The sequence below is a fragment of the Cottoperca gobio genome, chromosome 2, assembly GCF_900634415.1.
Source record: "Cottoperca gobio chromosome 2, fCotGob3.1, whole genome shotgun sequence".
Classification (NCBI taxonomy): Eukaryota; Metazoa; Chordata; class Actinopteri; order Perciformes; family Bovichtidae; genus Cottoperca; species Cottoperca gobio.
The window spans coordinates 4,002,455-4,028,809 of NC_041356.1; the positions used below are offsets into that span (position 1 = coordinate 4,002,455).

At 41.3% G+C, this 26,355-nt stretch overlaps 4 protein-coding genes across 4 annotated transcripts; 1 reads left to right on the plus strand and 3 right to left on the minus strand.

The window, feature by feature from the left end:
• Window positions 1-1,303: 1,303 nt before the first annotated feature.
• dzip1 (DAZ interacting zinc finger protein 1) lies at window positions 1,304-13,002 on the plus strand. The gene is given in 18 exon segments (XM_029450783.1): window positions 1,304-1,434; window positions 1,507-2,085; window positions 3,807-3,875; window positions 3,877-3,892; window positions 4,116-4,231; window positions 4,407-4,565; window positions 4,677-4,814; window positions 4,894-4,956; window positions 5,057-5,185; window positions 6,094-6,142; window positions 6,236-6,286; window positions 6,973-7,148; window positions 7,697-7,901; window positions 8,192-8,366; window positions 10,147-10,505; window positions 11,423-11,544; window positions 11,640-11,799; window positions 12,402-13,002. Coding segments are annotated over 18 exon segments (2,733 nt in total). The 5' UTR covers window positions 1,304-1,377; the 3' UTR covers window positions 12,512-13,002.
• A 1,883-nt stretch (window positions 13,003-14,885) lies between these two features.
• On the minus strand, window positions 14,886-16,440 carry cldn10d (claudin 10d). The gene is made up of 5 exons (XM_029450627.1): window positions 16,209-16,440; window positions 15,602-15,763; window positions 15,428-15,509; window positions 15,198-15,302; window positions 14,886-15,072 (listed from the first exon to the last, which is right to left on the minus strand). The coding sequence occupies exons 1-5, from the start codon at window positions 16,438-16,440 to the stop codon at window positions 14,886-14,888; spliced, it is 768 nt and encodes a 255-aa protein (XP_029306487.1).
• Window positions 16,441-17,273: 833 nt separating this feature from the next.
• LOC115021935 (claudin-10-like) lies at window positions 17,274-19,691 on the minus strand. Its single transcript, XM_029452673.1, has 6 exons — window positions 19,609-19,691; window positions 18,282-18,430; window positions 17,951-18,112; window positions 17,748-17,835; window positions 17,567-17,674; window positions 17,274-17,394 (listed from the first exon to the last, which is right to left on the minus strand). Exons 1-6 carry the CDS (start codon window positions 19,689-19,691, stop codon window positions 17,274-17,276), a joined length of 711 nt encoding a protein of 236 aa, XP_029308533.1.
• A 2,143-nt stretch (window positions 19,692-21,834) lies between these two features.
• On the minus strand, window positions 21,835-25,857 carry cldn10e (claudin 10e). The gene is made up of 6 exons (XM_029452682.1): window positions 25,626-25,857; window positions 25,375-25,536; window positions 24,109-24,190; window positions 23,891-24,004; window positions 22,000-22,249; window positions 21,835-21,960 (listed from the first exon to the last, which is right to left on the minus strand). The coding sequence occupies exons 1-6, from the start codon at window positions 25,855-25,857 to the stop codon at window positions 21,835-21,837; spliced, it is 966 nt and encodes a 321-aa protein (XP_029308542.1).
• Between the last annotated feature and the right edge of the window lie 498 nt (window positions 25,858-26,355).

The following is a 26,355-nucleotide window of genomic DNA, read 5'->3' on the forward strand; positions in this document are numbered from 1 at the left end:
CCACAGTATATAAATATTCCAAATCAAATATAAAAGTTACAAATATAATATATCCTTTAAAGATATTAAACATAGGCATATCATGGTATATGCAACATGTCAGATGACATGCAGCAGAAAAATTATAGGCTATGAAAACAATATGTTTAGTAGCCTAATGGAAGATGTGTAAATGGCATGAAACTGTTCTGTGGCTATGAATTAAACTGTAAAAAAAAAAAAAAAAAAAAAAAAATTAAGAGCAGATTGTATTTAAATTGCAATGTTTAGGAACATTGCACATCTTTATGTAAATATGCCAGATTAATTCACACATTTTCATCTGCAGCCCTTTGTCAGGATGATAAAATAACCCTACTTTTCACAGTCCGTTAATAGTTTTACTTTGAATGTATTTACCGGAAGTCCGTGTTTTTATCACAGTTAATTTTATGTCTCTCCTTTTTTTAAAGCAGATTTAGGAATGTGGAGACCAGCAGCTACGTCACCCTCAAATCGCCTGGGGTACCGTCGTTAGAAAACTTTTCCAGAGGCTGAAACGCAAGAAAACAAACCTTCAGGTAAGTTGTTTTAATGAAGCCCTGCAATATTTAACTTATACTTTGTATTTCCAATTGTTGGTGATGTAAAGGCATATTGCTGTTTTAGTGACGTTGTTTTAAAGTTTTGCCCAACACCGTTGACTCAACAATGTCCGTTAGCTAGCCATGCAAGAGGTTTGAAACACACAAGCCGTTATAAGCTTGTTACTTGGCTGATATTTTTGGGAAAGGTTTTGTATTTCAAAGTAGCGTTAAGTCTTATAAAGGCATATTAACCGTTGCTCGGACAAGTTCAAGCATGTGTGCCATTGTTTAGGTTGGGGTCAAGGGGATAAAAAGCCTGCCCCGACATGAAAGAGATTAGCGGCGTTCGCTGTTAGCAAGGAAACCATTGTCGCTAAACCTCCTCGTGCTCATTTGCAGGTAAATTAGTTGGTTTTACACACTGCTTCAGTCGAGTGAGGGACTTTAAGATGCATTGCAGTCTTTCCCAGAGGACACAGCCCGTCTCCCACACAGTGTAGGGAAACATTTGCTGATTGCAGCCGGTGTTTTGATAACATTTCTGTCCACAGAGACGCTCGTCTCTGTCTCCATGGTAACGTGGCGGACGCCCAGCCCCAGCGTTGTCGCGTTGAGCTGCCTGCAAGGGGGCGGGAACCGGAGAGGAGCGACGGCTCTTCGACGTCTTTCTCCCCGTGAAGGCAAAATTAGTCGAAGATGGTAAGAAGAGCACGGCTGCATCAGGACAGCAACAGCATCATAGGTAGATGGAGATGGAATCGGCAGTGGTGGAATCTGTGCTCTGCTGTTTTACCTCGCCAAAGCTCAGCAGATGCTGTCTTTTCTCTTTCTCTCTCCTCCTGTGATTGTGTGGTGTAGAGATGCTGATGTGAGTTGTTGATGTTTGCATAATGCATCTGTTGTAAATGAGGATTTAAACTCTCTTTGCTCTTTGTTTCAGCCATTTCACGACGGAGCATACTATCCCTTCACCAGTGACACCCAGGGGACTCATTCATCAGCAGGGATCCCATCCCTTCTGAATTCCCCGCTCAGCCAGCACTCTGTACCCGGCATGACTCCATCCAGCGGAGCCTCCACCATCCTTCCTTTTAAGTTCCGCCCACGCAGGGAGAGTGTGGACTGGCGGCGAATCAATGCCGTGGACATAGACCTGGTGGTGAGCCAGCTGGATGTGGACGCTCTTCAGGAGCACATTAGCGGTGTTACCTTCTGCAGTTTGGACGGGGAGCGATGTCAGCGGTGCCAGAGCCCCGTGGACCCAGCGCTGATCAAGCTCTTGCGGCTGGCCCAGCTCACAGTGGAGTGGCTCCTCCACTGCCAGGAGTTTCTCACCCTCAACCTGCGTGCGGCGGAGGAGAGGATGGCGGCAGCCGGCAGGGATCGAGAGCAGCTGCTGGCTCAGCAGAAGAAGCAGGAGGAGAAGGAAAAGACCCTGACCACCGAGCTCAAGCAGAGGAAGAAGGTTATTCGCAACCAGCAGTCCCTAATCGCCCCGCAAATCATCAGCGGACATAAGGTACCGCTGACACACTAAACGCTCACTCTCTGGGGGTATCGGTTACCATTTGCATTTCACATATGTTTGGCAAGCAGACGGCTAGCTCCATCAACCCCACCCCATTCGCTCCTCCACATGGCCCCTACTCTGTCATTGTTCCCAAGATCTATTCACAGCTCCGGCTTTGTGCATTTCACATCAGGGTTTGGAGGGAAAAAAAGAGAAATGGTGACAATATATCGGTTCTAAAATGGTTGTTATGTACTGTAAAAGCTGCCATGGCTGCCTTGTTTTGGTTATAATATGCTTTGTTTTGAGACTACAAGAAAGGGTTAAGAGCTGCTGGACAGATGGTGTCATTTGGTGGCAATTAGTTGTTTTTTTTTAATCCACTTACAAAAGGGTGACAAGAGCACTAATCAAGATGACTGTCTGACACCTCCCCCACCCTCATATATACATAAACTCGTACAGCATTGTGTCCTCTTTAGTGTTCAAGACGTTTGTGTATATGTTGGTTCATCTGTTGGATCTAGTTGCCTGTAAACATTGTCTCTATTACATGCTCACCATTAGGTTATTTATAGCAGAAATCTAAAATCTCTCTGTTCTTCAAGTGAGGCTGCCCTAGCCATGCGGTTTCCAAGGCAACATATATAGTGTGTCATGACAGCATGTGGTTGCTAGGTGTGCTCTAGAAGCTCCGCTAACAGAGGTGGGTCAATAATTGATAGAGAGACTGTGTTTGTGTCCTTTAACGTCCTTTGGCATTTGTTGCTTGTCATTAGTTCACACTTCTACCAAATACACACACAGGACTAATTTAATTCCTCTCTCAATTTCAAGTTATTCCAAACCGTAATGTAATTGTATCACTTACAGAACTACTCATTGTGGCGGCACACTTGTGTCATGTGGCTGCCTTTTGGACCTTGGCTACCATATGGTGTGACAAGATATCAGTAGCAGCAGGTTTAACATTGAATGAAGTCACGGGCACGATGAGACGCGGAGTGTAATGTAGCGTGTAATGTAGCGTGTGATGTGCGTGCGCATGGAGAGCATAGGCAGCATCTATACTAGTAGTTAAGTGTTAGTGAGCTGGAGTGTGGTGACGACTGCCGCAGGGAGCAAATCAACATCACTCACGCTATCTGTCTGTTTGGAAACACATGCCTGAAGTCAGTGGAGGTTCCTGTTTGGATCATCAGGCTTTGTCCCAAACCTCATTCACTCATTCCATACTCGCTTTATGAGACGCTCAGTAGTTAAAAGATTTTGGACTCTTATGAATCATTAACATTTTGTGTTATAACTGACAACTGGTCATTTCAAATAAATGTGACTCATTGCGGGATTGTTCGCAGAAATGAGTGTACCTGCTATATAGCCACTACTACTTTGTCACATATATAAAAATATTTCTTAGGATTTTTAAAAATATTTTGTACAATGACAATAGTACTCAATACTCCAAAATAAGATTAAAAACATAAAAACAGATTAGTGCTGGGTACAAAATGCAAGTGAAATGCCACTTCAATTCAGTAAATTGGCATTTCATGTAAAATAAGCATAATATATAATTTGTAATGTTTTCTTCTTCTGCTTATGTTTTGTCTAAATGCATTTGACTAAACATTGGGTTTCATTGGTTCAACATATTTATTGCTTGAGATTCACTTTATTTGTGAAAAATGCACAAAGTGATACATTAATGTATTTTTTGTTTCTTTTAGTGTCCGCATTGTGATAAGTCCTTCCTCAATTCCTCGTTTCTCCACAATCACATGCAGCGGCGCCACCCTTGGCGAGTATGAGATGGGTAAGTCGACCAGTCATAAAGGTTTGCTGAGCTGTTTAAAAGAGGGACAGAGAGAGATAGAGCTATAGTACATGAACTAAAGGTAGAAGTCAGATATATCACTTACTAGGCAAACACATTAGGCAATTTAAAGGTGGAGTTTTGTGAAGATGTATTTGCAGGTGAATAGGAAACATTTGTATTCTTCTGCAATATATTTTTATTGTCTTTTACGTCCTTCCAGAGTTGCGGTCAGACAGTGAGAAGAAATCTCAAAATGAAAGTCTCAAATTTGAGATTAGCAGTCTGAAGGAGCAGATTGTTCAGCAGCAACAGGACTTGCAAGCCAAAACAGCTCAGGTAGGAAAACCAGCCCGTTGTGACGGATCTGAAACCATTGACTATAAATGTATCTGGTCAGCATCTTGTTTCCTTTGTCATATATGATGGTATTTACATATTTAAGTTTCTACTTTTGTGCCGGTCATTTGTGTATTCGTAGTGACTGAGCACTTTTCTCTTGTTGTGATTCCAGGAAAAAGAGCAGCAGTCTATGCACAAAGAGCTGCTGAGAGAATTGGAGCGTTTTAAGGCTGAGGAGCTGGCGCGCATGGACAGAAAGATAGAAGACAGCCGGGATGGCATGCGCAGGGAGATGGAATTCCTTTACACCCGAAATATTCAGGCTCTCAATGTACGAAAAGGACACTAGGAGAATCCCTTCAGTAGCTTCTTTATAGTGTTTATTTGGATCTTATTTATTCATGCCTGTTTTTTGTATTTCACATGTTTCTTTCATTCATAGGAAGTAAATCAGAATCAGACAGCCAAGCATGAAAAACAAGCCAGCCCTATTCACTCGCAGCCAGAGAGAGATCTGGACAACTACAAAGAGATGCAGATACAAGCCATGCAAAAGCTGGAACAGCAATTGAAGAAACAGGTCAGTGGAGAGGAAAGATAACCTTTTAAAACTGAGACGTGAATTCATCTGTTTTGATGACAAACATGTTCTCTTCTAGGATAAAAAGTGGGGATCCAAGCTGCAGGAAATTATGGCCCAACATGAGTCTGAAAAAAACCAGGTATGTTGTATTATTTGTCTTTATTATTATGCCATTAAACATCCTATAGGTGAAACATTCCACAAGCTGTAAAACGTATTTTGTTCCCATCACTGTCCAGTTGCTGAACGATCTGAGCAGAATGCAGTCGTCTGTGTCCGAGCACAAGGAGAGCTACCAGAGGCTGCAGCAGGATCTGGGGAGGAGGCTGCAGGAGAGGGAGCAAACCATCAAGGCTCAGAGGGATCAGGTTAGCGCAGCCATCACCGCCCGCACAGTGCGATTATGTCGGGGGAGGAAGTGAGGCGGAGGGTCAGCCCTCGTTCAGGATATCCTCTATTTGCTCCACGGGGCTCAGATTGTGTTGTATCATGATGATACTGTACATTTGACAGGAAGCTTTTCCTGGAATCACTCCAGATTTTCCCATGGTTCCTAGTGGTAACAGCAAGTGTGGTTTAATACTACAGCTTCCAGAATTCTGGCAGCAGCAGACCCTCCTTGAGCCTAGTTTGTCAGAAACAGAAGAGCAGCTGGTGTATGTGTTTACAAATGTGTGTTGTTTCAATAAAGATCTCATGCCATGATAGGGCAATCTGATTTCATGCTGCAACACAGGAAGGGTAGTTTTCCACACAAATGCAGGGAACGCTAAAAGTAGTTGCCTACCAAGCTGAGGAGATAAGGTGTGATTAACATATTGCATTTCCTGTGGCTTTTTCACAATAAAAGCCAGTCCATGTTTTGCCAGTTGAACGTCTTTGCTCGTTTATTTTTGTTAATGAACAAGTAAATGCAAAAACACAACCAAGGAACAACTACACACAGGTCGAAAGCACTCGCCTTGATCCAGCCATCGACATGCATTCAAACTGATAGACAAACAACAAGGGTGGAGTGCTAAATAATTGTCCATGCTCAGATAGGCCCCAGTGTCCACAGCCTCGGAAATGTCAATTGAGGAAACTCAGAGGGGCTTAAATCACCAGTTGAATGCTTTTAATGTGATGCAGTCAGAAATGTTGGGTTAGCAGTAATTTAACGCAGATTTGAAGGATTATAGCTATAACACGCTGCCAAAAGAGGAATTTATTTAACAAGGAAAGGTTTGTCTTTTTTATATCAAGTATAACAAGTGCCAATCTTTCCAATTTACAGATCAGGAATATTTCCTCAAATCCACCCATCAAAATAGTGGAAGTACCAGGTATGCTTTCCTTTACTTTTTAATCAGAAAAGTCTTCACTGAATGAAGCTGCTTGTATGATCTTAATGCTTCATCATATTCTCTGTTTTTCAGTCATCGCCACTGCACCAGCTCCGGACCCTAAACCAAAGAGAGTTGTACTGGGTAAGTTAGTGTAAGCCAGCTGTCATGAGAAAATAAGAATATATAAACATTGTCACTCCCAGAGAGACTGAGCATGTGCTTTCATGCATGAAGGATTTACAGTATGCTGTTTCAGACAGCAACCTGTTACCACATTAGTACCCCCCCCATTTTTCTTTAAAACACTCATATTTTATGCGACTCCCTGACTTTTAACGACTTCGACCTCATGTGCTGTCCAAGTAGAAGAGCCAGTGTCTGCTCCTAAGCTGGACCCTATACAGGAGCTGTCAGAAGAGGAGAAAGGTAAAACAGGCAACAAAAGCAACAGAGCCGGTCGACTGCATGTCGTCTGCATGGATGCATCAGTTTGTTGTGGGCCGAGATCATCTCAGTTCACACTTTTTGGAAAGCAAGCTCATTGTCTGTGACTTTCGTTGACGCTTGCTCAGCATTGCTGATCGTTACATCCATCCGTCATCTTGTTGCCTTGTTTGTGGCAAATCAAAGTGTAGACGTTCTCCTCTTCTGCCTGCCCCACTGCAGTCACAACCATCTACCCAACTGAACCTTTGGTATGGTGCTCGCTGTGAAAGTTGCCAAATGCATGCTCATTTTTTTTTTCTCATTCTTTGCGTCCACGTTCTTTGCGTAATTGGAGCGTGATTATCTGTTAACGGCTGATTTAAGTGAGCTTTCTTTAACAGACTCGAGCAGCTTCTCTGAGAGGAGGCCAGTGGAGAAGAAGCCGGAGCCTGTACCAGAGAAGAAACAGAGGGTGACCACCAGCGTTCTTAAAAGAAACCCCAACATCAAGAAAGAGATGCGGCCCGATCTGGAGCAGGCCGTTATTGAGAAGCTGGAGAACCTCGGAGTCAAGCCTGTAAGTTCACACTTTTAAGTAAAGTTCAGGAAGCTTAACACTTGTACATCACTGGGTATATTTATGGCTTTTTTTCTCCTAGGCAATTACAGCATAAAATCATGCATCTTATTATTTTAAGCTTTGATATTAGAGCCCTGGCTGCAAAAAAAATATTTTTACTATTTTCCACCAGATTAAGCCATTTTCTGAAGTTTGCCCCATCGGGCAATACTGTTGCTGATACTGAGAAAAGCATCCCTCTAACATCTATTATACAAAGTAATTACATGTTTGATAACAACGGTGTCATTGTGAAAACACACTGGCATTTAAAGGGTTAAAATTCTGAAAACTTATATTTGGTAGTTTTGATCAGGACTCAACAAATGATATTAATATATCATTTTATGGCACTTTTTTGATACAGACATTTTTTTCCTTAAGAACATTAGAACAACTTTTAAACTTACTGTTAAAACATGATGTACAACATACAATCTTCTTTTACTCGACCTGTTTTGTGAACGTTGATGATAATAACAATAATTTCCTCTACCTCTTCTCAGGATCAGAGTGGTCTGAAGGACAAAGAGCTCAGTTCCATCCTGGCCAAGGTGCATTCAAAGCGGGAGAGCATTGCAAAGGGGATGCCTCACTACTGGCGCCACCGTGAGGAGATCGCCAGCACAGTGGAGCAGAAGCTGGGCGGTCCAAGGAGAGGCAGCGACCCTGCTCCTGAGTCACAGACCAAATCCAGACAATCAGTTCAAGGTGAGTCATCATAAAGCCTCTTAGCACAAGAGATCCTCTCTAAGTTCTTACTCTGCCCAAACACCAATTATATCCACAGTGTACTACTTTGTGTTTTAGAGAAATTCAACTCCCTCATTGTCACCCACTTTAGCATTAGCGGACTGTAGTTGGTTTTCCCCGCATCCAACACTATCTGTCTAATCTGTGAAAGCTTTTTTGCCGCCACCTAAGCTGATTTGAGCCCTGACACACTGTCAGCGACTGATCTGCTCATTGTGTTTATATGATCTGTTTTTGTCTGTGTGCAGTGTTGCAGATCCGGCCTCGATCCAGCAGCCTGCCCTCCAGAGCGCCCCAGGTGATCTCTGGACCTGCAGTCAAACAGCCAAAGACCCCCCAGCCGGCGCCAAGGACCAAGACCACCACCCAACCCAAAACATCTACACCCAACACCAAGACCGCCCTGAGGAACTTCACATCCAAGTAAAGAAAATGTGTATAACAAGACTTCTTGTAGTTCTCCATTAATGTCAGATTGGTAGTAGCATGTGTCCTGGATAATTAAATAACAGTAGGATAGAGAATATGTTTTATATACAGTACCAGTCAAAAGTTTGGACACCTCTACCTGTACACACACTCACACACACACACTCACTCTCATTTCCCAAGTGAGGCTCTGATTGGGCTGTTTTTTGTCAGTCCAATCAGACAGCACTGCTCACAGTTTAGTGCAGTTAATGTGCCGACAAACATCGTAATGTAAAAACGAAGCCAGTGAAGGAAGCATCATAGATATGAATTCAATTATTTAAAAGATCAGTTTTACAAATGTTTTATGAGGAAAGAAACACACTCATAAAACATTTGCTAGACCTCAAGGATGTACACAATGTGTTTTTGTGAGAAATAATGAAAGCAAGAATAACCTATAACTCCCCAGGGCACCTTGTTAATGTCTTGTTTTATGTATTTATGGCAATGCGAAACATTATCGCATTAACACATAATGTGAAACATTCTGAAACAATCCACCCGGGGGTCTTCCCCTTTCAGCCAGCTTGGATTTAGTTACTCCAGTAACTGAACTGTCCTGATGACGATGTGCAGAAAGTCCAAGTCCTGACCTCAGGAACTTGTACCTGTGGGTGTGTACAGGTCAGGTCAATCAGCTGGTGTATCATCTGTTGGCGTGGGTTTGCTCAGAAAGCCACATTCCTACAAACATGTTTAAGAGTTAACGTGTTTAATCCACCTTGTATCCGTCATATTTGATAGCTAAATTAATAAAAGCAAAGGTGAAGACATTTCAGAAAAAATAACGAATACGGTACCAGTCAGAAGTTTGGACACCACAACACAAAGAGGTTTGTATTTGGCAGTGTTGAGATAAAGGTGCAAAGCAGATGCATCTGAGGTTGCGTCAAATTTACATTTTGCAAATCATTTTCCACAGACGCCTGCAGTGGATGACTTGAAATTATACTTTGCAATCAGCTTCAGCAATAAGGAAAGACTTGTGATTTTAGCCTACAGTCGCCATATTCGCCATATTATCATAAGTGTTTTTCCTGCAAATTTATGATTTAGTAATCTCAGAATATTTATGTTTTTTCTATTCTTGTAAATTTGTGAGTTTTTTTGCTCATACATTTACATCCCCGGCTCCCGGTGTTGTGCTGGACAGTAACCGTTAGTTGCACTAGTAGACACAATGTGTTTTCATGCTGCATGTACTTGATGGGGGAAGTATAACCACGTGGTTATTTGTAACCGAAACATGTAACTGTTGAGTATCACAAAGATGCAGTCACTATATGTGATGTGTTTATCTTCACCTCAGTGAAACACATCAGAGTACAACAGAAGCGATAGACAAGTTGTTGAATCATCATGAGGATCATACGGACATTCACATGTGATTGCATACAATACTTTTAATATATAAAAAAAAAATAAAGTCTACCTAGTTATTCATAGCCTTAGTAGGAACGGTGCAACTGAACAGGGTGGTGAGTTTAGTGTGAAACTAACTAGTTATACGTAGCATTAAGTGTTAACACTCTGATGTGTGAAGCTGGTGCAGCAGGCTGCTGGAGAGTAGGGAATAATAATAATTGATATTAATAAAAGCTGTATAGAAAACGTATGCTGCCAGGTGCTGGTAAGGAATTAGATCTGACAAGATCTTAAATAGTAAATATTTTATACAGCTTTAAGAAAAAGAAAAAGGTTTAATGATTGTGTTTCTGTGATTCTTGAGGACCCCTCCTTTCAGTTCAGATGAGGAATCTGAGGAGGACACAGATATGGAGGAGGAACAGCCCCCAAAACAGCAGAGGGGAAAATCACCACAGCCCAGACTAAACCAGGTCCAAATCAGAGCCAGCAAAGCCAGTCCAGTCCAGGCCAGTCAGGCTCCAGCCAGGCACTCATTCTCCGCCAACCCCCAGCAGGCCAGGGGGTCGGTGGGTGGTGTGACCAAGACCACAGTCACAAAGGTAGAGAGCGATGAGGAGGAAGAGTGGTCCGAGGTCAGCGAGCTGCAGGAGATTAACCCAAAACGTCTCCAGAGTTTCAAAGACCAGAACGGCAACGTGGATAAGAGAAACGTCGGCAAAGGTAAGTTCAAACGGCCAGCTCGAACCAGCAAAAGAATTAAGTCTATTCAGTCATTAAAGGGTTACAATGTGTTTGTCCTGATTAGTCAGACAGGTTATGCACATGCAGTCAGGGTTCTTAAACATCTTCAATGTCATCTTCAACATTTTTAAGGTCATAAAAAGTCTTTTGACACATGATGAGTCTCAAATGATGAGATGAGCACCTAGATGTATGAGCTCGGATTGACCCACAGGATTGACTTATTATTCGGGTTCTCCAGGATTCAGGAAGTAAACAAAACTTTATGTATGATGCTAAGCTAAAGAGGTTTGTCCAGGGTTTATCAGGGAACATATGAAGTTCTATTATTCCTGTTTGAAATTTGCGATCTTGTATCTTGCAGGTTGAGCAGATACAAGAGAGGGTTTGTCTTATCACAGGCTCACACAACAAAGTGACAACATCTGCTGTTGTCAGCTCAGATCATTTCATAGAGAGGTAGCAAAACAAGCTTAACGAATGTCAGCGTGGGATCAAAACCGGAGTTTAAATTGGAAAAAGCACCAATTTTATAAAAAAAAACTAAATGACAGACAGATATAAAGGAATAGGAATCAGAAGCTCTGTAATCTCCTGTAATGACGACCTTTATGGGACGTCTACACTAAACATATAATTTAGTTATTTGTTGAATAGTCAGATAAGCCAAAAGGTAAACGCAAATGATCTGCCTTCTATAAAAATATTTTTACGTAATTTATGTGACTTAATTCCTGCCAGGTGTAATTACGTTGTCATTGTTTTGTTTTGTACTCTTTGTAAATATGGAATATAAAAATCTGAAATCTGAGAGATCATCAGATATTATTTAGAAATGGAAACAATTTTAATGAAAAACACATGAATATATTTGATAAATAGTCTGTTTCTTTTAGAGAACAAAATCAATGACCTGGCCAGAAAAATGGAGAAGCAGTTTGCAGAAAGGTCGCTAAAGAAACCAGCAGGGGGCGTCAGCATCTTACCAGAGAGGAAGGATGAGGTTCAGGAACTCACGGTGAGATTCACTCTATGATGTATAATGTTGATATTATTATGTAGTGGGAAGCAGTGTCGTACTGGAAGGTATGAATAATGCGTGTGTGGTGACAGTACACAGATCTAGAGGAGAGCAGTGAGTGGCTGGGATCCTCCTTAGAGGACAGACTGGAAATGTCTAAACCTGCTCAGGGCTTTGCACCAACGAGGAAGAGCCTGGACTCACCCAGCACCAGTGTCTGGGGAACCTCCACAGGAAAGGCTCCCAAATCAGGTCAGTCCGAGAAAAATAACTATGTAATTTATAACAATAACAAAAGACAGAGTGAAGAAGCGAGGGATCATGGGAGTTGGTCATTGCAGTCAGCTTCTCCCAGTTAGGATTTCTTCCGTTTTCATCGTTCAGGAGGTTTTTACTGGGAGCCGAATTATCTGCAGAGGTCCCATCTCTCCAAAACAAACATACCTGGTAATTAAAACCTGGAAAAACACTGAATAAAGCAGTTTCATGTTAAAAATCAATGTTTCTTCCAATGCCGCTCAGTGGACATCGGATGTCCAGGAGTAGCTGTGACCCGAGCTGCCACTAAAACGTTTGCTCAGCTTGGTTCCTTGTGACGTCTGATGACTTAAATCCTTCATCTGGTTAAAATATAGAGTTAAAAACAAGCCATATCTAAAAAGGGTAGTAAAAAATGTGGCTTAAACCTGGATAAAAAGTCTAATTATGACCGCTTCTGGCAGTCAACCACAAAGACAAACACACCTCGATTTAAAATGACCGATTTCTCTGGGTTTTAAAATTGTTGGAAACATTTATTATTTTGTCCTGTCTGTAAAGCAGTAAAGTAAATACGGCTGTCTTATGTCCGACAGGTCTGACTGAAGCTGGAACAGGAAGCACCCTGAAGAGCAGCCTGTGCTCCCTCAGTGACATCAGTGACTCCGAGGACATTAGCAATAAATACAATAAACACTACAGCTGATCAGGTGACGTAGCTCTACGCCAAGCAGACACAAAGACCTCAGTCAACTCCTCTGACACCTACATGCCAAATAGCCATATATGATACTGTTATTCTATGGAAGCTATAATAGAGAGAGAGCAATACTTAAAGGGACTTTGTATTCAGACATTTGTATAGAAAAGAGCATCTAATACACATATTAGAGATAAATAAGAGATATGATAAGAGATAAATACAGCTTTGACATTTCCACTCTCACCTTACGCCTCGTGCCAGTTCTTTGCTTGCCTTAGACCTTTTCAGTCTTCCACTTTTAATCCCACTTTTTATTTTCCCCGTGTGGCATATTCACTGAGATATAACCAACACTCCAGATGAGATGCTGTATGTAGTGTATGTAACATTTTGTACATCAAATTTTATAATTCCTTCATGTGTCAAATGTGAATGATGAAATGTGATTTTTGTATAGAAAATATTTAAACAAGCAATAAAAGATTTCTTTGAAACTTGTCTAACATGAAACAATCGGGGCACATGTCATGAAGCTCTTTTCTTTCTTCAATCAAGCACAACAACCAAAACTGATGTATTACAAATATGTCCCATTATCATTTATAATGTAATGTTACGGGAGAACAACAGCTATATCTACTTTTCAGATTCAAGATGTAACATACAAAACATGTGATCAGTTTATAACAGATGATAAAACTACGTAACAGAACTTAAGTAGTTTGAATTAGCAGCGCCTCGAACAGCGACAACATTAAAGTACAGCTTGCATGTTAATACATACATTATAAAGATCCAAAAATATGACCATAAGATTCTGCATATTTAGTACTTTTAAGTACATTTGATGCCAATACTCCTTCATACTTTACTTTACTAAAGTAAATGGTGTATTTTTATAGTGTGGTTTGGCTGCTTTTACATAAATAAATGATTTGAATGTTTCCTCCGCTGCCCACCACCTACGAGTGTGACTAATAAATGGTAAACTCTCAGCGCACATAAAAGCCTCAATGTCGGTGCTTCAGTCTGACTGTGACTCGGCCATGAAACACATTTGTAATATGAGCTACTGTGTTTTTATGGGGGTGACAGCTGTAACGGCTTCCTGCTCTGACAGCGTTGGCCTCCTTAAATATCATTGGCTCTCGTGCGGAGGACAATGCATCATATTGCACAACTCTTCTCCAGTACACCATGCTTCATTTACCAAACCATTTTCAGCCATCTTTCCTTCAACAGAAGGGAATCTGGGGTTGAAACAGGGATTTATAGACACCATGGATACTAAGTTTACTAAGCTACCTCATCATTGTCTGATTTTGAGTGCCATCTTCTGGCGACCCGGAAGAAGTTCAGCTGCAGAACAACTCTGTATACGGTATGAAGCCACAAAGAAAATAGACAGGAAAAGAAACCTAATAGGGTAGCTCAATATTTTAGCTAATCATCAAGTACAAAAAATATGTACATTAATGTTTTGGGATTATTTGGTTTAAATACAGTAGTATTTCTGTTGATCTCTAAGTCACAATAGTGATCAATAATTTATATAAGGGAAGTGACAACAACCAAAGACACATATCTGATGAAGGTAACAATGTTGAACAATGTTTCTCATTTATACTGAATCTTTCAGCCTGTTTCAGAAAAAACAAGCAGGCAGATAAGGCGGGAAAGAATCAAAGGGTTGACGGACAGGATGTGGATTACCACACTTTAGTATTTAAAGATACTAAGTCTTTATTTTTGAGAGCTTTAGTCATTATAATGACCTACATGATGTTTTTTCATCTTATTTCTTCTTTAACTGATGGAAATGGGCTTCTGTCCCTCGTTTAAGTAAAACAATTAAAGGGACATTCATATTTTGAAGTTTTCTGAGTATCCTACAGGCAGGGCCAGCATGGAAGGGTCGTCCTTGCAGTTGCCTTAGTAACATAAATCATATTTCCAGCCATGCAAAACCTTAATAAATAGTTCAACATTTTGGGAAATACTCTTAATTGCGCTTTCTTGCCGAGAGTGAGACAAGAAGATTGATACTATACATGTCTGTGCGTGAAATATAAAGCTGGAGCCTGTAGCTGGTTAGCGTAGCTTAGCATAAAGCCTGGACATAGGGGTAAACAGCTAGCCTGGCTCTGTCTGAAGTCAAACAAACAAGATATAATGTTTTAATTATTAGTGGGCTTTAGAGGTGCAAGTAGTCAGATGTTGTTACCCTTTGACACAGCCACGCTAGCATTTTCCCCCTGCTTTCACTCTTTATGCTAAGCTAAGCTAACCGAATGCTGGCTCTACAGACACTAGAGTGGGATTGATCTTCTCATTCAGTCTTTTAAGTCACTTTCTCAGCTCAGAGTTACCCTCTGGTTTAGACAAAGCTGTCCCTGTTGAAGGTCCCGCTGGTCTTCGTTGTCGCTCTGGTTGCTCGGCTCTTCCTGCCTTCATAGAACAGCGGCGGCCGCACAGTCACTCTGGACGACGAGGCTGGCAGCATGTAGGTCCGTCTGGTCCGGGCGGTGGCGTAAGTAGCCGGTCTCCGTGGCCTTTCTGGAGATCTGTTGACATAATTCAAACAGCTTTCGCTTTGATATGGTCCACACTACAGGTCACCGTGGTCATAAATATAGATAAGAAAGGCAATAGAACTGTTCAAGTGAAATATGAGAGGTTTTATATTTACCTTGGCAGACCTTCTTTTCCAGAGAAGTAAGTCATCACTGTCGCTCCAGAGAGGAGAAGAATGGAGCCTCCCCAGCCAATGAAAACAGCTGCTCCAATTTCAAATCTGAACAACAAGTTTTGAGGTATATCGAGAGTTATAGTTTGTTTATGTGAACTGCTTTATCTCTAATTCTAAATATTATTTCTAGGGACCTTATATAATAATCATACTGCTTCAAAAGTACTCACTTCTGTGCTCTGAAATTTGGATCCAAGAATTCTGTTACAAGTCTGTTGGCCCACCATGAGTACGTGATCATACCACAGAATCCTATCAGGAGATATAGCTTACTTCAAACTCCTGAGTGCATAACACTCACACAAGTTAATGCTCACAACAATATCAAATATATATTTTCTTACCTGAAACCAGGTAGGTTATACCGCCTGCGAAGGTCACCCTCGCATTGGCAATCTCCGATCCACCTATTTTAGTGCATTTCATCCCTATGAGTGTGAGGACGCCTCCAAAGAAACCCGTGATGACGGCACAGACGGCGAGCGCTCTGCATGCGTGTAGGAACGCTGAAAGAAGACCAGAAATCCAGCTTTAAAATGTTTTTAAATAATTAACAAAAAGTGTGTGTTAAATGTATTATTAGAGCATTTAAAGCACTTCATTTATATTCATTACTGCTGTGTGAGGTCAAATTCATTAAGTGATTCTATGAAAATTATAGAAATATTATTTTTGAAGTTATTGATTTTTGTTTTTCAAAGTCCAGGAGAGGCTCCAACTAAATATTAATGATGCTTCTTTTTTATAATGTATTTAAAAATTCAAGCCCTCTCTATGGAAGCCAATTTCCACCAATGGGATGTAATGTAACTCTTTATAAGGAGAAACGTTCTCAAAATAATGAATTAATTAATATTTTGAGAGAGTTTTCTCATTATAATGACTGAAAGGTTGGAAAAACTTCCATGCCTCTTTAAAAAAAATGAAAGGAAAGATTTCTGAGTATCCTACCAGGCAGGGCCAGCATGGAAGGGTAGTCCTTGCAGTCGGACACCCCCGTGGTGTCTGAGATGCAGTCCTTCCACAGGTTGGAGTAGTAGTTGGAGGTTGTCAGCACGATGCTGCCCACCTCGGAGAAAGTCCAGTACTCTGTGGGAAGAGTGGAACACACCAGTATCCAGCCACACAGGCAGGACACGAAACAGCCGATCTCCATGTACATCACCAGCGTCCTGTACTTCATGGTGAGTGCTGGACCTGTAGAATGTGTTGAATGTAGAGTAACGTCCAAACTTCTCACCGTGGGAAACAGGACTGAGCTCTCCCTCTGTTTCATTGCTGGAGGTGTTGTGTTGTCATCTTATCTTGTCTACGCTTTTGCCTCGTAAGCATCCTTTCATGTTCCCAGAACCCAGTGGTGAAGGATTACGTCATGCTGCTAACAGTGTAGTTAACCCCAGTGTTTCGTTTAACTTCATCATTGTGGCAAAATCTGACTTTTTTTCTTTTCTACAAGGACCTTTCCTTATTGTTTGACCTCATTTAAACTCAAAGTGTAGAAAGCTTGTAGAAACCCTTCCCTTAGCCACAAACTGGATTTGTTCAAGGTGACAAAAAAGTGACCATAAAGCATAAATAAGCCAAATCAATGTTTTATATGTTCTATGGGCGATGCATAAACACATATATATTACTTTTGTTTGCCAAAAGAATCATGTACAGACAAAGAAATGAACCAAAAACACCTTTTTCATTGTTTATTTGTGTATATACTCATTTGGAAGGCTATTATTTTAAGACTTATAATATTGTACATTTGAAAACAGTAGTCACACACTTGACATTGTATGCCTGACGACACCACGGTCATGTTCTCTATATTGTTTCTGGTCAACACACAGTGTTTTTAAAGCATAATCTGCTTTTCGTATGATATTATTTTTAACTTAGAGAAAACATAAGATCATTAAATAAATAAATTATTCATTTATTTATTATAGATAAATTTTGAATTGATGGACCTCTATTGTGAAATCCTGGTTACGGCTTGATTATATGTTGCATCCATCTGTCGTGTTACACGAGCAAAACAGAAGCCATCTTGTAGGAAGAGGCGTTTCTGAGGACATTAGACCTTTTTGATGCTCCACAGATGTGTTCTCCTCTTTCACTGATGAAGGGAACCGTGGGATGTCTGCTGCAGAGAAAGTATCCAGTCACAAACAACAGTAACGTTATACATTAGTGAGTTTTTGGTAAATGTACCCAGCCCTACTTCAGCCCTCTTGGAAATAACAACTTGTAGTTTCAAATCTGTAGGATTTTTATAGCAAGGTGAAATAATTTAGTTAAATTGTATGTTAACACACCTTTTTGGGTGGTTAGCTCTGCATGCAGTTACACAGTGAACTGTACAACCAAGTAGACTGAGGAAACTCCCCACCAGGCCGAGGTACAGGGGGGCTCCAATTTCATATCTGAGGATTTAAATATCTTGCATTAACTCACATTTACCTGAATTATGAGAGGGATTCAGAAGCCACACATTACCTCACTTTGGATGGATCTGCTTTGCTGTGTAAAAAGGCTGCAGCCACTCTGTTTATGTATAAACAATAAGCAGCCACGTCTGATACGCCTGCATGAGGGAAAGCCGATGACACATGGGGGGGAAAAACCAGACCAACCGGTGAGTAGATGTTCCTGCTTTCTCAACAGCTAAGGCTTGGTCAAAGCAAACAAATGGTACTCACAACCGAGCAGATGGAAAGCAGACGCTGTTATTAACATCCTGTCGTTACTTCTCTGGTCTCCACCAATGTGTGTGCACTCCATTCCAAAAAAGGTGAGCACTGTGCCAATGAAGCCGAGACATAGGCCAATCATCAGGAGCCCCCTGACTGCCTGGATGTATGCTGGTGACAGACACACACACACACACACACACACACACACACACACACACACACACACACACATATCTGCTACATGAATTCATTTATTTATGGTGAAATATTCTGTACGACTTCTAACTTACATTCTCAAAGTCAAAGGTAATCAGTGATTATTTGTCAATGTACCCACTTTTGACTGTCCAAAGCACGCGGAAGTCGACACAGTTCACCAGAGAGGTGGAGTCTTCATAGCAGTCCTTCCACAGGTCAGACCAGAACAAAGCTGTCACCACCACAGAGGAGCCCCCCTGACCCCCCAGCTGGGCCACCCTCCAGTGAGAAAACACATACAGTGAAAAAAACAGTTTGGGCACTCATGAGCAGCAGAGGGTCATCAGCATATAGTATTACCACAACTACAAAGATACATTATATAAAAATTATAATATATTAATTATTATTTAAGGGGCAGTCTAATGATTTAGTATTGTACATTTCCCATTACACAACATCTGTCATTAGACCCTCCCCGCCTTCTAAACGCCCTCATCTTTCAAACACAGACTTTCTGTTAAGAATTTGCATTTATTTTTTAAACATCAGGGTTATTTTTTTAACTTTGGAAAGCTTCTCCCTTGTGTTTGCAGATGTGTAAAATCTTTTTAGTACCCATTTAATTGCACTTAAAAAAATGTTTTAGTCTGTTGATAAATATAAATTATTAATAAAAATAACTTGGAATAAATCGGGATTATTTCCCCAAAACGGGCGACTGTGCATGACTATTTATTTTTGTATGTAAAAAAAATACTTTTTTAAGTGCTACTTATATCTTTGTTTTCACCAAAAATAACAAAAGCAAAATTAAAAATAAAAGTTATTTAAATGTACTATGAAATATAATTGATGAAACTTTATATAAACAAAAAATTTAAAAACAGACTCGAATTTATGCCATTTTTATTTATAAAAATGTAAGTAACGCATATCCCAGCAATTAAGAAATAGACTGACGTTTTTTCTCTTGACCGATTTTGTACGTTTTTAGCATAATTTGTGTCTATTATTCCTCCTAAAATTGGAAATTTCAACATCATTTATCATGAGTTTGCTTTGTAAATGTGTTACACCGTTGTCAAAGATGATGAAATATGCTTAAATTCAGAGACCGTTCAACTCTCAAACCAAGTTTTGATTCTTCTTCCACTATATCCAAAAGTTGTTTCAAATTGTGAGCACAACAAAAATAAAATGTTATCATCCGCAAATGAATTAACAATAATTGCATGCATAGGACATCTCTTATTTAGGAAACAAAAATAGTTTGAGAATTCAGATAAATAAACTTTTTATGACACCTTTCTGATGATAGTTATCAGGTTAGTAGTTTTCATGACATTTCCAGGATTCTTTAAAAAATGTTATTTAAGTTTTCTCTTCAGACGAGACACTCCCCACAATAACAAAGCGCATCAGCTATTTGTTTCTTCCAACTCTTATTTGCTTACCTTCAGTAGTCCATAGCAAGGGTGCAGCCCACAAAGCTCCAGCCCAGTATGCAGAGCAGCAGGCCCAGGATCTGAGCCGGTCTCCTCCACATCCCTTCAGTCTGGTAAATACAACAACCTTCACTTGTTAAGTACATACAGTTACTGAGATGACATTGTAGCTGATGAAAAGTAGAACCAATAACGCCAGGTGTGCAGGTCTTTAATGCATCCGTACCTTGTAAAGGAAGTAGTCCACCAATTATTCAAGCAAATAAAAATCCTTGAGGGTTTGGCATTAAAACTGTAGATGCGGTCCTCTTACAGCAGCTGCTTATGTATCTGTGTGAAGGTTTGGAGAGCAGCAAAGCAGTGTTTACTGTCAACCAGAGCGCCTGGTGGAGTATCTGTTGTTTAAATGTCTACACAAAGGGTGCCTGCTCTATTAGAAAGGGATGTGAGCCTCTGTTTTATTGAATCAAATCAAATCAAATCAAATCAAATGTATTTGTATAGCCCAATATCACAAATTATACATTTGTCTCAGTGTGCTTTACAGACTGTACAGGTTACGACACCCTCTGTCCTTAGACCCTCGCATCGCACAAGGAAAAACTTCCTAAAAGAAACCCCATAATTAAAGGGGGAAAAATGGAAGAAACCTCAGGGAGAGCAACTGAGGAGGGATCCCTCTCCCAGGACGGACAGACGTGCAATAGATGTCGTGTGTACAGGATAAACAACATAGTACAAATACAACATTTGACAGAAATTATGTTCTGTTGGAAAAAAAAATAGAAAGTATGGATGAATCCAGGAAAATGTCAATAAGGCTTCCCGGTGTCCAGCAGGACCAGGTCAGCAGGCGCTGTCACGATTCATGATCCTGACGTAAACTTTATCAGTGGCAACCTGCCACATGAGAGACAGACACTCCGGGGATGATACCCCGGATGGTGAGTTAGTAACATACATTTACATAAATGCATACAGATAGAGAGGGAGAAGGGAGAAGAAGAGAGAGGGAGGGGAGGAGAGAGGAAGAGAAGGAAGAGAGCAGGGAGGTGTCCCCCGGCAGTCTAAGCCTATAGCAGCATAACTAGGGGCTGATCCAGGGCAAACCTGAGCCAGCCCTAATTATAAGCTTTATCAAAAAGGAAAGTCTTTAGCCTACTCTTAAATGTGGAGAGGGTGTCTGCCTCCCGAACACAAACTGGAAGCTGGTTCCACTGGAGAGGAGCTTGATAGCTGAAGGCTCTGGCTCCCATTGTACTCTTAGAGACTCTGGGAACCACAAGTAACCCTGCAGTCTGGGAGCGTAATGCTCTAGTTGGTTTATAAAGTACGATGAGATCTTTAAGATAAGCTGGAGCCTGACCATTAATTGATTTGTAAGTCAGGAGAAGGATTTTGAATTCTATTCTGTATTTTACCGGGAGCCAGTGCAGAGCAGCTAATACAGGAGTAATATGATCCTGTTTCCTTGTTCTTGTCAATACACGTGCCGCTGCATTTTGGATCAACTGAAGAGTCTTAAGCGACTTTTTGGGACAACCTGATAACAATGAGTTGCAGTAATCCAGCCTTGAAGTAACAAATGCATGGACTAGTTTTTCTGCATCATTTTGAGACAGGATGTGTCTTATTTTTGCAATGTTACGTAGATGAAAGAAGGCAGTCCTTGAGATTTGTTTTATTCGGGAGTTAAATGACAAATCTTGATCAAAGATGACGCCAAGATTCCTTACAGTGGTGCTGGAGGCCAAGTTAATGCCATCCAGAGCTTCTATGTCATTAGAAAATGCGTTTCAGAGGCATTTAGGGCCAAGTATAATAACTTCAGTTTTGTCTGTGTTTAACATCAAAAGGTTGCTAGACATCCAAGTTTTTATGTCCTTAAGGCATGCTTGAAGTTTAGCCAATTGATTGGTTTCATCTGGTTAATTGATAGAATGAATATATATATATATATTGTGTGTAGTTGTGACACAGTATCGATGACATGAACAACAGACCGCACAAATCACATCAGTAAAGGTTTGTCACACAATGTTTAATACAAAAAACACATCACAGAATTTGCATTCACAGCAGATTCATAAATTGAATAGAAAAGCATCGGATCATCTGTCACGTTTATTAATATTTGTCCATCACATAATCGTTCTACAGAAGCCCTGAGAGGCAGGTGAGTGTCTGATCTAAATAGTTTTCATATCCTGTGTTTAGGATTTCCATATGACATTTACTCAAATATTAGAGCTTTTGATGAACTGTGGTCTCACTCCTTGAGCTGCCTGACAGCGATGACACTGTCCGGCTGCTGCCGCTGCTCCTCGACTCGGACAAAGTCGATACGCTGGACCTCGATGAGACGCCGGACTCCGACCCTGATCCTGGCCTGGACCCCGCTGACCCTGCTGACCCAGAAGACCCAGAAGACCCAGAAGATCCTGTGGACCTGCTGGTTCGCCCAGTCTTCGATGACCGGCCTGACTTGTCTGTGCGTCCTGATCTCGAGGAAATGCCGGACAGGTCTGAGCGCTCCGACTTGGACGACAGCTCGGACACGGAGGACACTTTGGTCTTGGAGGTGATCTCGGACACTGTGGACAGAGCTGTGGTGGACTTGTTTTGCTCGGAGTCTGGTAGAGCCTGGACGGTAATTACCCTGTGGAGAGAAATACATTACTGTCAAGCACAACAGGGCTACTGATCCCCTCTTACTTCAAATCCAGCATAAAGTTTTTTTTTTTGTTATAAATGAGAAGCTGTGGTCATTTTAATCACTCCATGTAGCCACAGCTGTACCACAATTTTAGAAATACTCAGGCCATGAGTGTACGTTCCTCCAATGCACCAAAACAGTTTTTAAATATTAAGATTTTTCACATTTAATTTCATCCTATATGCAAGACTTACCGTACATCACAGCTAAAATGTCTCTCCAGAACCAAGCAAATGTATCATCGGAAAAAAAAACACTTACGCAATCATTAAGCTGAGTTGAGAGCAGAGGAGTTTACTTTAAGCCCTTTAGTAGATATTATAGGAAATATGCTTTTTTGCTGACAGTTAGATGACTGTCCAACGGTAACACAATCCACCTACCAGCACATTTAAAGCTCACTAATTAGTATGTCCTGTTTAATTAATATGTAGAAAAGTTGAGGGTGAAAACAAGGTCTTTCTTTGCAGTGACTCCAGAGTTTAGTTAAGTGAGTGTTTAGAGGTGCTGGTAGAGGATTATAAGAGGGGAGGAAACAAGAAATTAGGAAACAAGAGGGGAGGAAACAAGAGAGGACAGGGGGAAATGGGAGAGGAGAGGAGGAAACAGGAGAAGAGAGGAGGAAACAGGGGAGGAGAGAAGGAAACGGGAGAGGAGGAAACAGGAGAGGAGGAAATGGGAGAGGAGAGGAGGAAACAGGAGAGGAGAGGAGGAAACAGGAGAGGAGATAGGAGAGAAGGAAACGGGAGAGGAGAGAAGGAAACAGGAGAGGAGAGTAGGGAAACGGGAGAGGAGAGGAGGAACGGGAGGAGAGGAGGAAACAGGAGAGGAGGAAACAGGAGAGGAGGAAAACAGGAGAGGAGAGAGGAAAACGGGAGAGGAGAGGAGGAAAAGGAGAGGAGGAAAAAGGAGAGGGAGGAAACAGGAGAGGTAGAGGAAATGGAAGGGGAGCGGAGAGAAGGAAACAGGAGAGAGAGAAGGAAACGGGAGAGGAGGAAGAACAGGAGAGGAGAGAAGGAAACAGGAGAGGTGAGGAGGAAATGGGAGAGGATAGAAGGAAACGGGGAGGAGAGAAGGAAACAGGAGAGAAGAGAAGGAAACGGGAGAGGAAGGAAACAGGAGAAGAGAGAAGGAAACAGGAGAGGAGAGAAGGAACGGGATAGGATGGAAATGAGGAAACAGGAGAGGAGAAACACGAGGGCAGCATGATGTCTCAGAAACTTTGCATTAAATCCTCACTGTAAGAGTTGTCTGCAGCATTTTTGTGGATTTCTGCTCTCTAAGCTTCTGCTATTGTTGTAATTGATGCTGTTGTTCTACTGACTTTAACCAGGAAAACTGTTAAACACCTTTCACCCCCTGCTTGTTTACACAAATGGCTTCAGGCTAATCTTACATGGTGGGAGGGAGAGTTCCCACAGTGCACATCTGCACAGTCCCACCTTTAACCTGCTCAGTGCTAACACTGACTCGTGCAATTGTGGATGACTCATTGCACTTGAGCACACTGGAGGCTGGTCTTTATTGAGGAAGGAGTTATCTAATCACGGAAATGTTACAACAACAACACGTGTCTGTACTCACGTTGCCTCTCTTCCGCAGAGCGGCGTGCACACTGACCACAGGTAGAAGAAACCGCCAGTCAAGTGAAAGGCCGAGCCCACCCAGCCGAGGAACATTGGAGTGCCCAGGTCATACCTGTCGGTGTTGAAACAGAGAGACTGTGAGAAGAATATTTAAATACATATGTTTTATTCTTTATGAAACAGGTTACATAACTACCTTTATGTCCGTCAACTTACTTCAGTCCATCAAAGTTAGGGTTGAAGTATTCTACTGAGACATACTGGGCATAAACTGCATACCCACACGTGGACAGCAAACCTGAAGAGAAATCATGCTTAGTTGAGCAAAAAGTATTAGTTTACGATGTAATGTAGCCTTTAATAATAGAAAAATACATTAGGGTTTCCTAACCTGGGGGGTCGGGACCCAAAAAAAAGGTCACCAGATAAATCTGAGGGGGGTCACAACATTTTTCCAAGATAAAAAATAAAAGATAAATATGCTGCTCAAAATGTTTTTTGAGATTTTGAATTGCTGGATAATTTTAGGGGGAAATGACAGGTAGACGTACAGTAGACATCCTGTGAAAAAGGGTCACAAACCAAAACGTTTGGGAAACACTGATCTATGGGTAAGATGCCCCCTTTGTTTTGTTATTGTAAAACACTAGTGGTTTGAATGATGCATGTACAGTATGATAATGCAGAAATGGGATCATGTGTTGAAATCTTGCACTATTTATGTATTAGTTGTTTTCCCGTCCTTTAATGAAAAAATGACATAATCTTCGCGTTTGTTTTCAGAAGTTATGGCATTTGAGTCTTTAAATCATTAAAGGCATCGGATATTTTGAAGTGGGGTTGTATAATATATACAATAATAATAATATATATTTTCATATACAGTAGAAAGAGGTTAGCTTGCCCTAGTTTGGCAGAAACAGTCAGGAGTACTAGCAGTAAGCACTGCTGTGGATGAGGCGGAAAAGCAGGTCTGCCACTGCCTCAATCGGTTAGTTAGTTTGTGTTATTGGTGTTTTGAAGTTTTAGTTCGGATTTACCAAAAGTCATACAATTACAAAAAACAAACTAAATAATGGAGACCAGCAACTAACGTGTTCTGAAAGGTAAAATTAGTGTTTTGTCGGCTTTGAAGAGAGTTTAAATAACGGCTTCATACAACCCCACTTCAAAAAGTCCAAACTATCCCTTTAAGCTAAATGTTACTTTAAAATCCTGACATCATGTCAAAGACAATGCTAACAAGATGATATTTACCATGTTGACCATGTTAGTTTAGAGGCTAACATGCTGATTAGCACTGAACATAAAGCTGTATACTATATTGTAGTAGTGGACAGTTTGATCTGATATTGGCGCTGGAAGTTAAATTAAGTTACATTCAGCATGTAGGCAACACCCTGACACATATTCTACTCTTTACATGCACAGCTTGTACATCTGCTGACCGTCCTTTTTTTTTTTTTTAAACTAGATATTTACCGCTGATTATGTGGCATAATCCGCCGGCATAGATCTTCTTGTACTTTGACCGATCTTTTCCCCCGATGAAGGTGCACTCCATACCCATCAGACTGAGCACGAACCCCAGCATGCCCAGGGAAAGAGCTGACATCAGCAGGCCTCGCACTATCTGGACATGGCCTACAGTCACACAGTAACACACAAATGGACATTAATGAGAGTCTGGATGTCAGTGGAGACACTGGCTTTGTTCGAAATGTGTCACCTACCCTCCACAGACCAGAGCACAGGGTAGTCGTAACAGTTGCTGACAGCAGTTGAGTCTGTAAAACAGGATCTCCACAGGCTGGACCAGTACCAGGCCACCTTGATGATGGAGGAGCCCCCCATGCCCCCGATGGAGGTGATTTTCCAGCCCTCCATGGCCATGGTGCAGGCCACGAAGATCCAGCCCAAAACTGTCATCAGGAAACCCCAGATCTGCACCACACGGATCTGCATCTCAAGGTTTCTCGTGAGTTGATCTCCGATCTAGATTTCCGATCCAAGGTCTTTTTCTAATCCTTGATCGCTCATCCACAATCCAATTTTGATGCTTTTCTTTTTTCTTCCGTCTTCACATGGCAGTCCCTTCAGACGTCCTGAGCTGAACGTCTACTTTCATTCGACCTCCTGCTCAGCTGCTCGTGTCAGAAAAAGGAGAGGACGAGTGCATCACAGGTACAAATCACTGGGTGTGCTGCTGTTATCCAGGTATTGCTGTACATGTGGGTGAGAGACAACAGTCGCTCAGGTTCCCATGGGCCACAGTTGAAGGTTGTCAAGTTTGAATGTAGACTGAGAGTGTACACCTCAGCATTTATCTCCAATTACCAAAACAGCTTTATCCCCCATTGGACTTTCCCTCATGTGCAGACTTTGTTTAAAAGCAGGAAAATCTGTTAATAGCATCAGAGCATTTATCATAATGCAGAGTTTTATTAAGTAATATCACCTTCT

Excerpts from the sequence above, each read along its gene's own strand:
- cldn10e (XM_029452682.1), bottom strand. The coding sequence starts at position 25,857 with ATGCAGATCCGTGTGGTGCAGATCTGGGGTTTCCTGATGACAGTTTTG. Across the intron at positions 24,191-25,374 it reads ATTATGCCACATAATCAGCG|GTTTGCTGTCCACGTGTGGG; the intron begins GTAAATATCTAG and ends ATTTCTCTTCAG. Across the intron at positions 22,250-23,890 it reads CTCTGCGGAAGAGAGGCAAC|GGTAATTACCGTCCAGGCTC; the intron begins GTGAGTACAGAC and ends TTCTCTCCACAG.
- LOC115021935 (XM_029452673.1), bottom strand. The coding sequence starts at position 19,691 with ATGTGGAGGAGACCGGCTCAGATCCTGGGCCTGCTGCTCTGCATACTG. Across the intron at positions 18,113-18,281 it reads CGTGCTTTGGACAGTCAAAA|CATACATCCAGGCAGTCAGG; the intron begins GTGGGTACATTG and ends GTCTGTCACCAG. Across the intron at positions 17,395-17,566 it reads AGAGCTAACCACCCAAAAAG|CAGACATCCCACGGTTCCCT; the intron begins GTGTGTTAACAT and ends CTTTCTCTGCAG.
- cldn10d (XM_029450627.1), bottom strand. The coding sequence starts at position 16,440 with ATGAAGTACAGGACGCTGGTGATGTACATGGAGATCGGCTGTTTCGTG. Across the intron at positions 15,764-16,208 it reads TTCCATGCTGGCCCTGCCTG|CGTTCCTACACGCATGCAGA; the intron begins GTAGGATACTCA and ends GTCTTCTTTCAG. Across the intron at positions 15,303-15,427 it reads CCAAATTTCAGAGCACAGAA|ATTTGAAATTGGAGCAGCTG; the intron begins GTGAGTACTTTT and ends CTTGTTGTTCAG.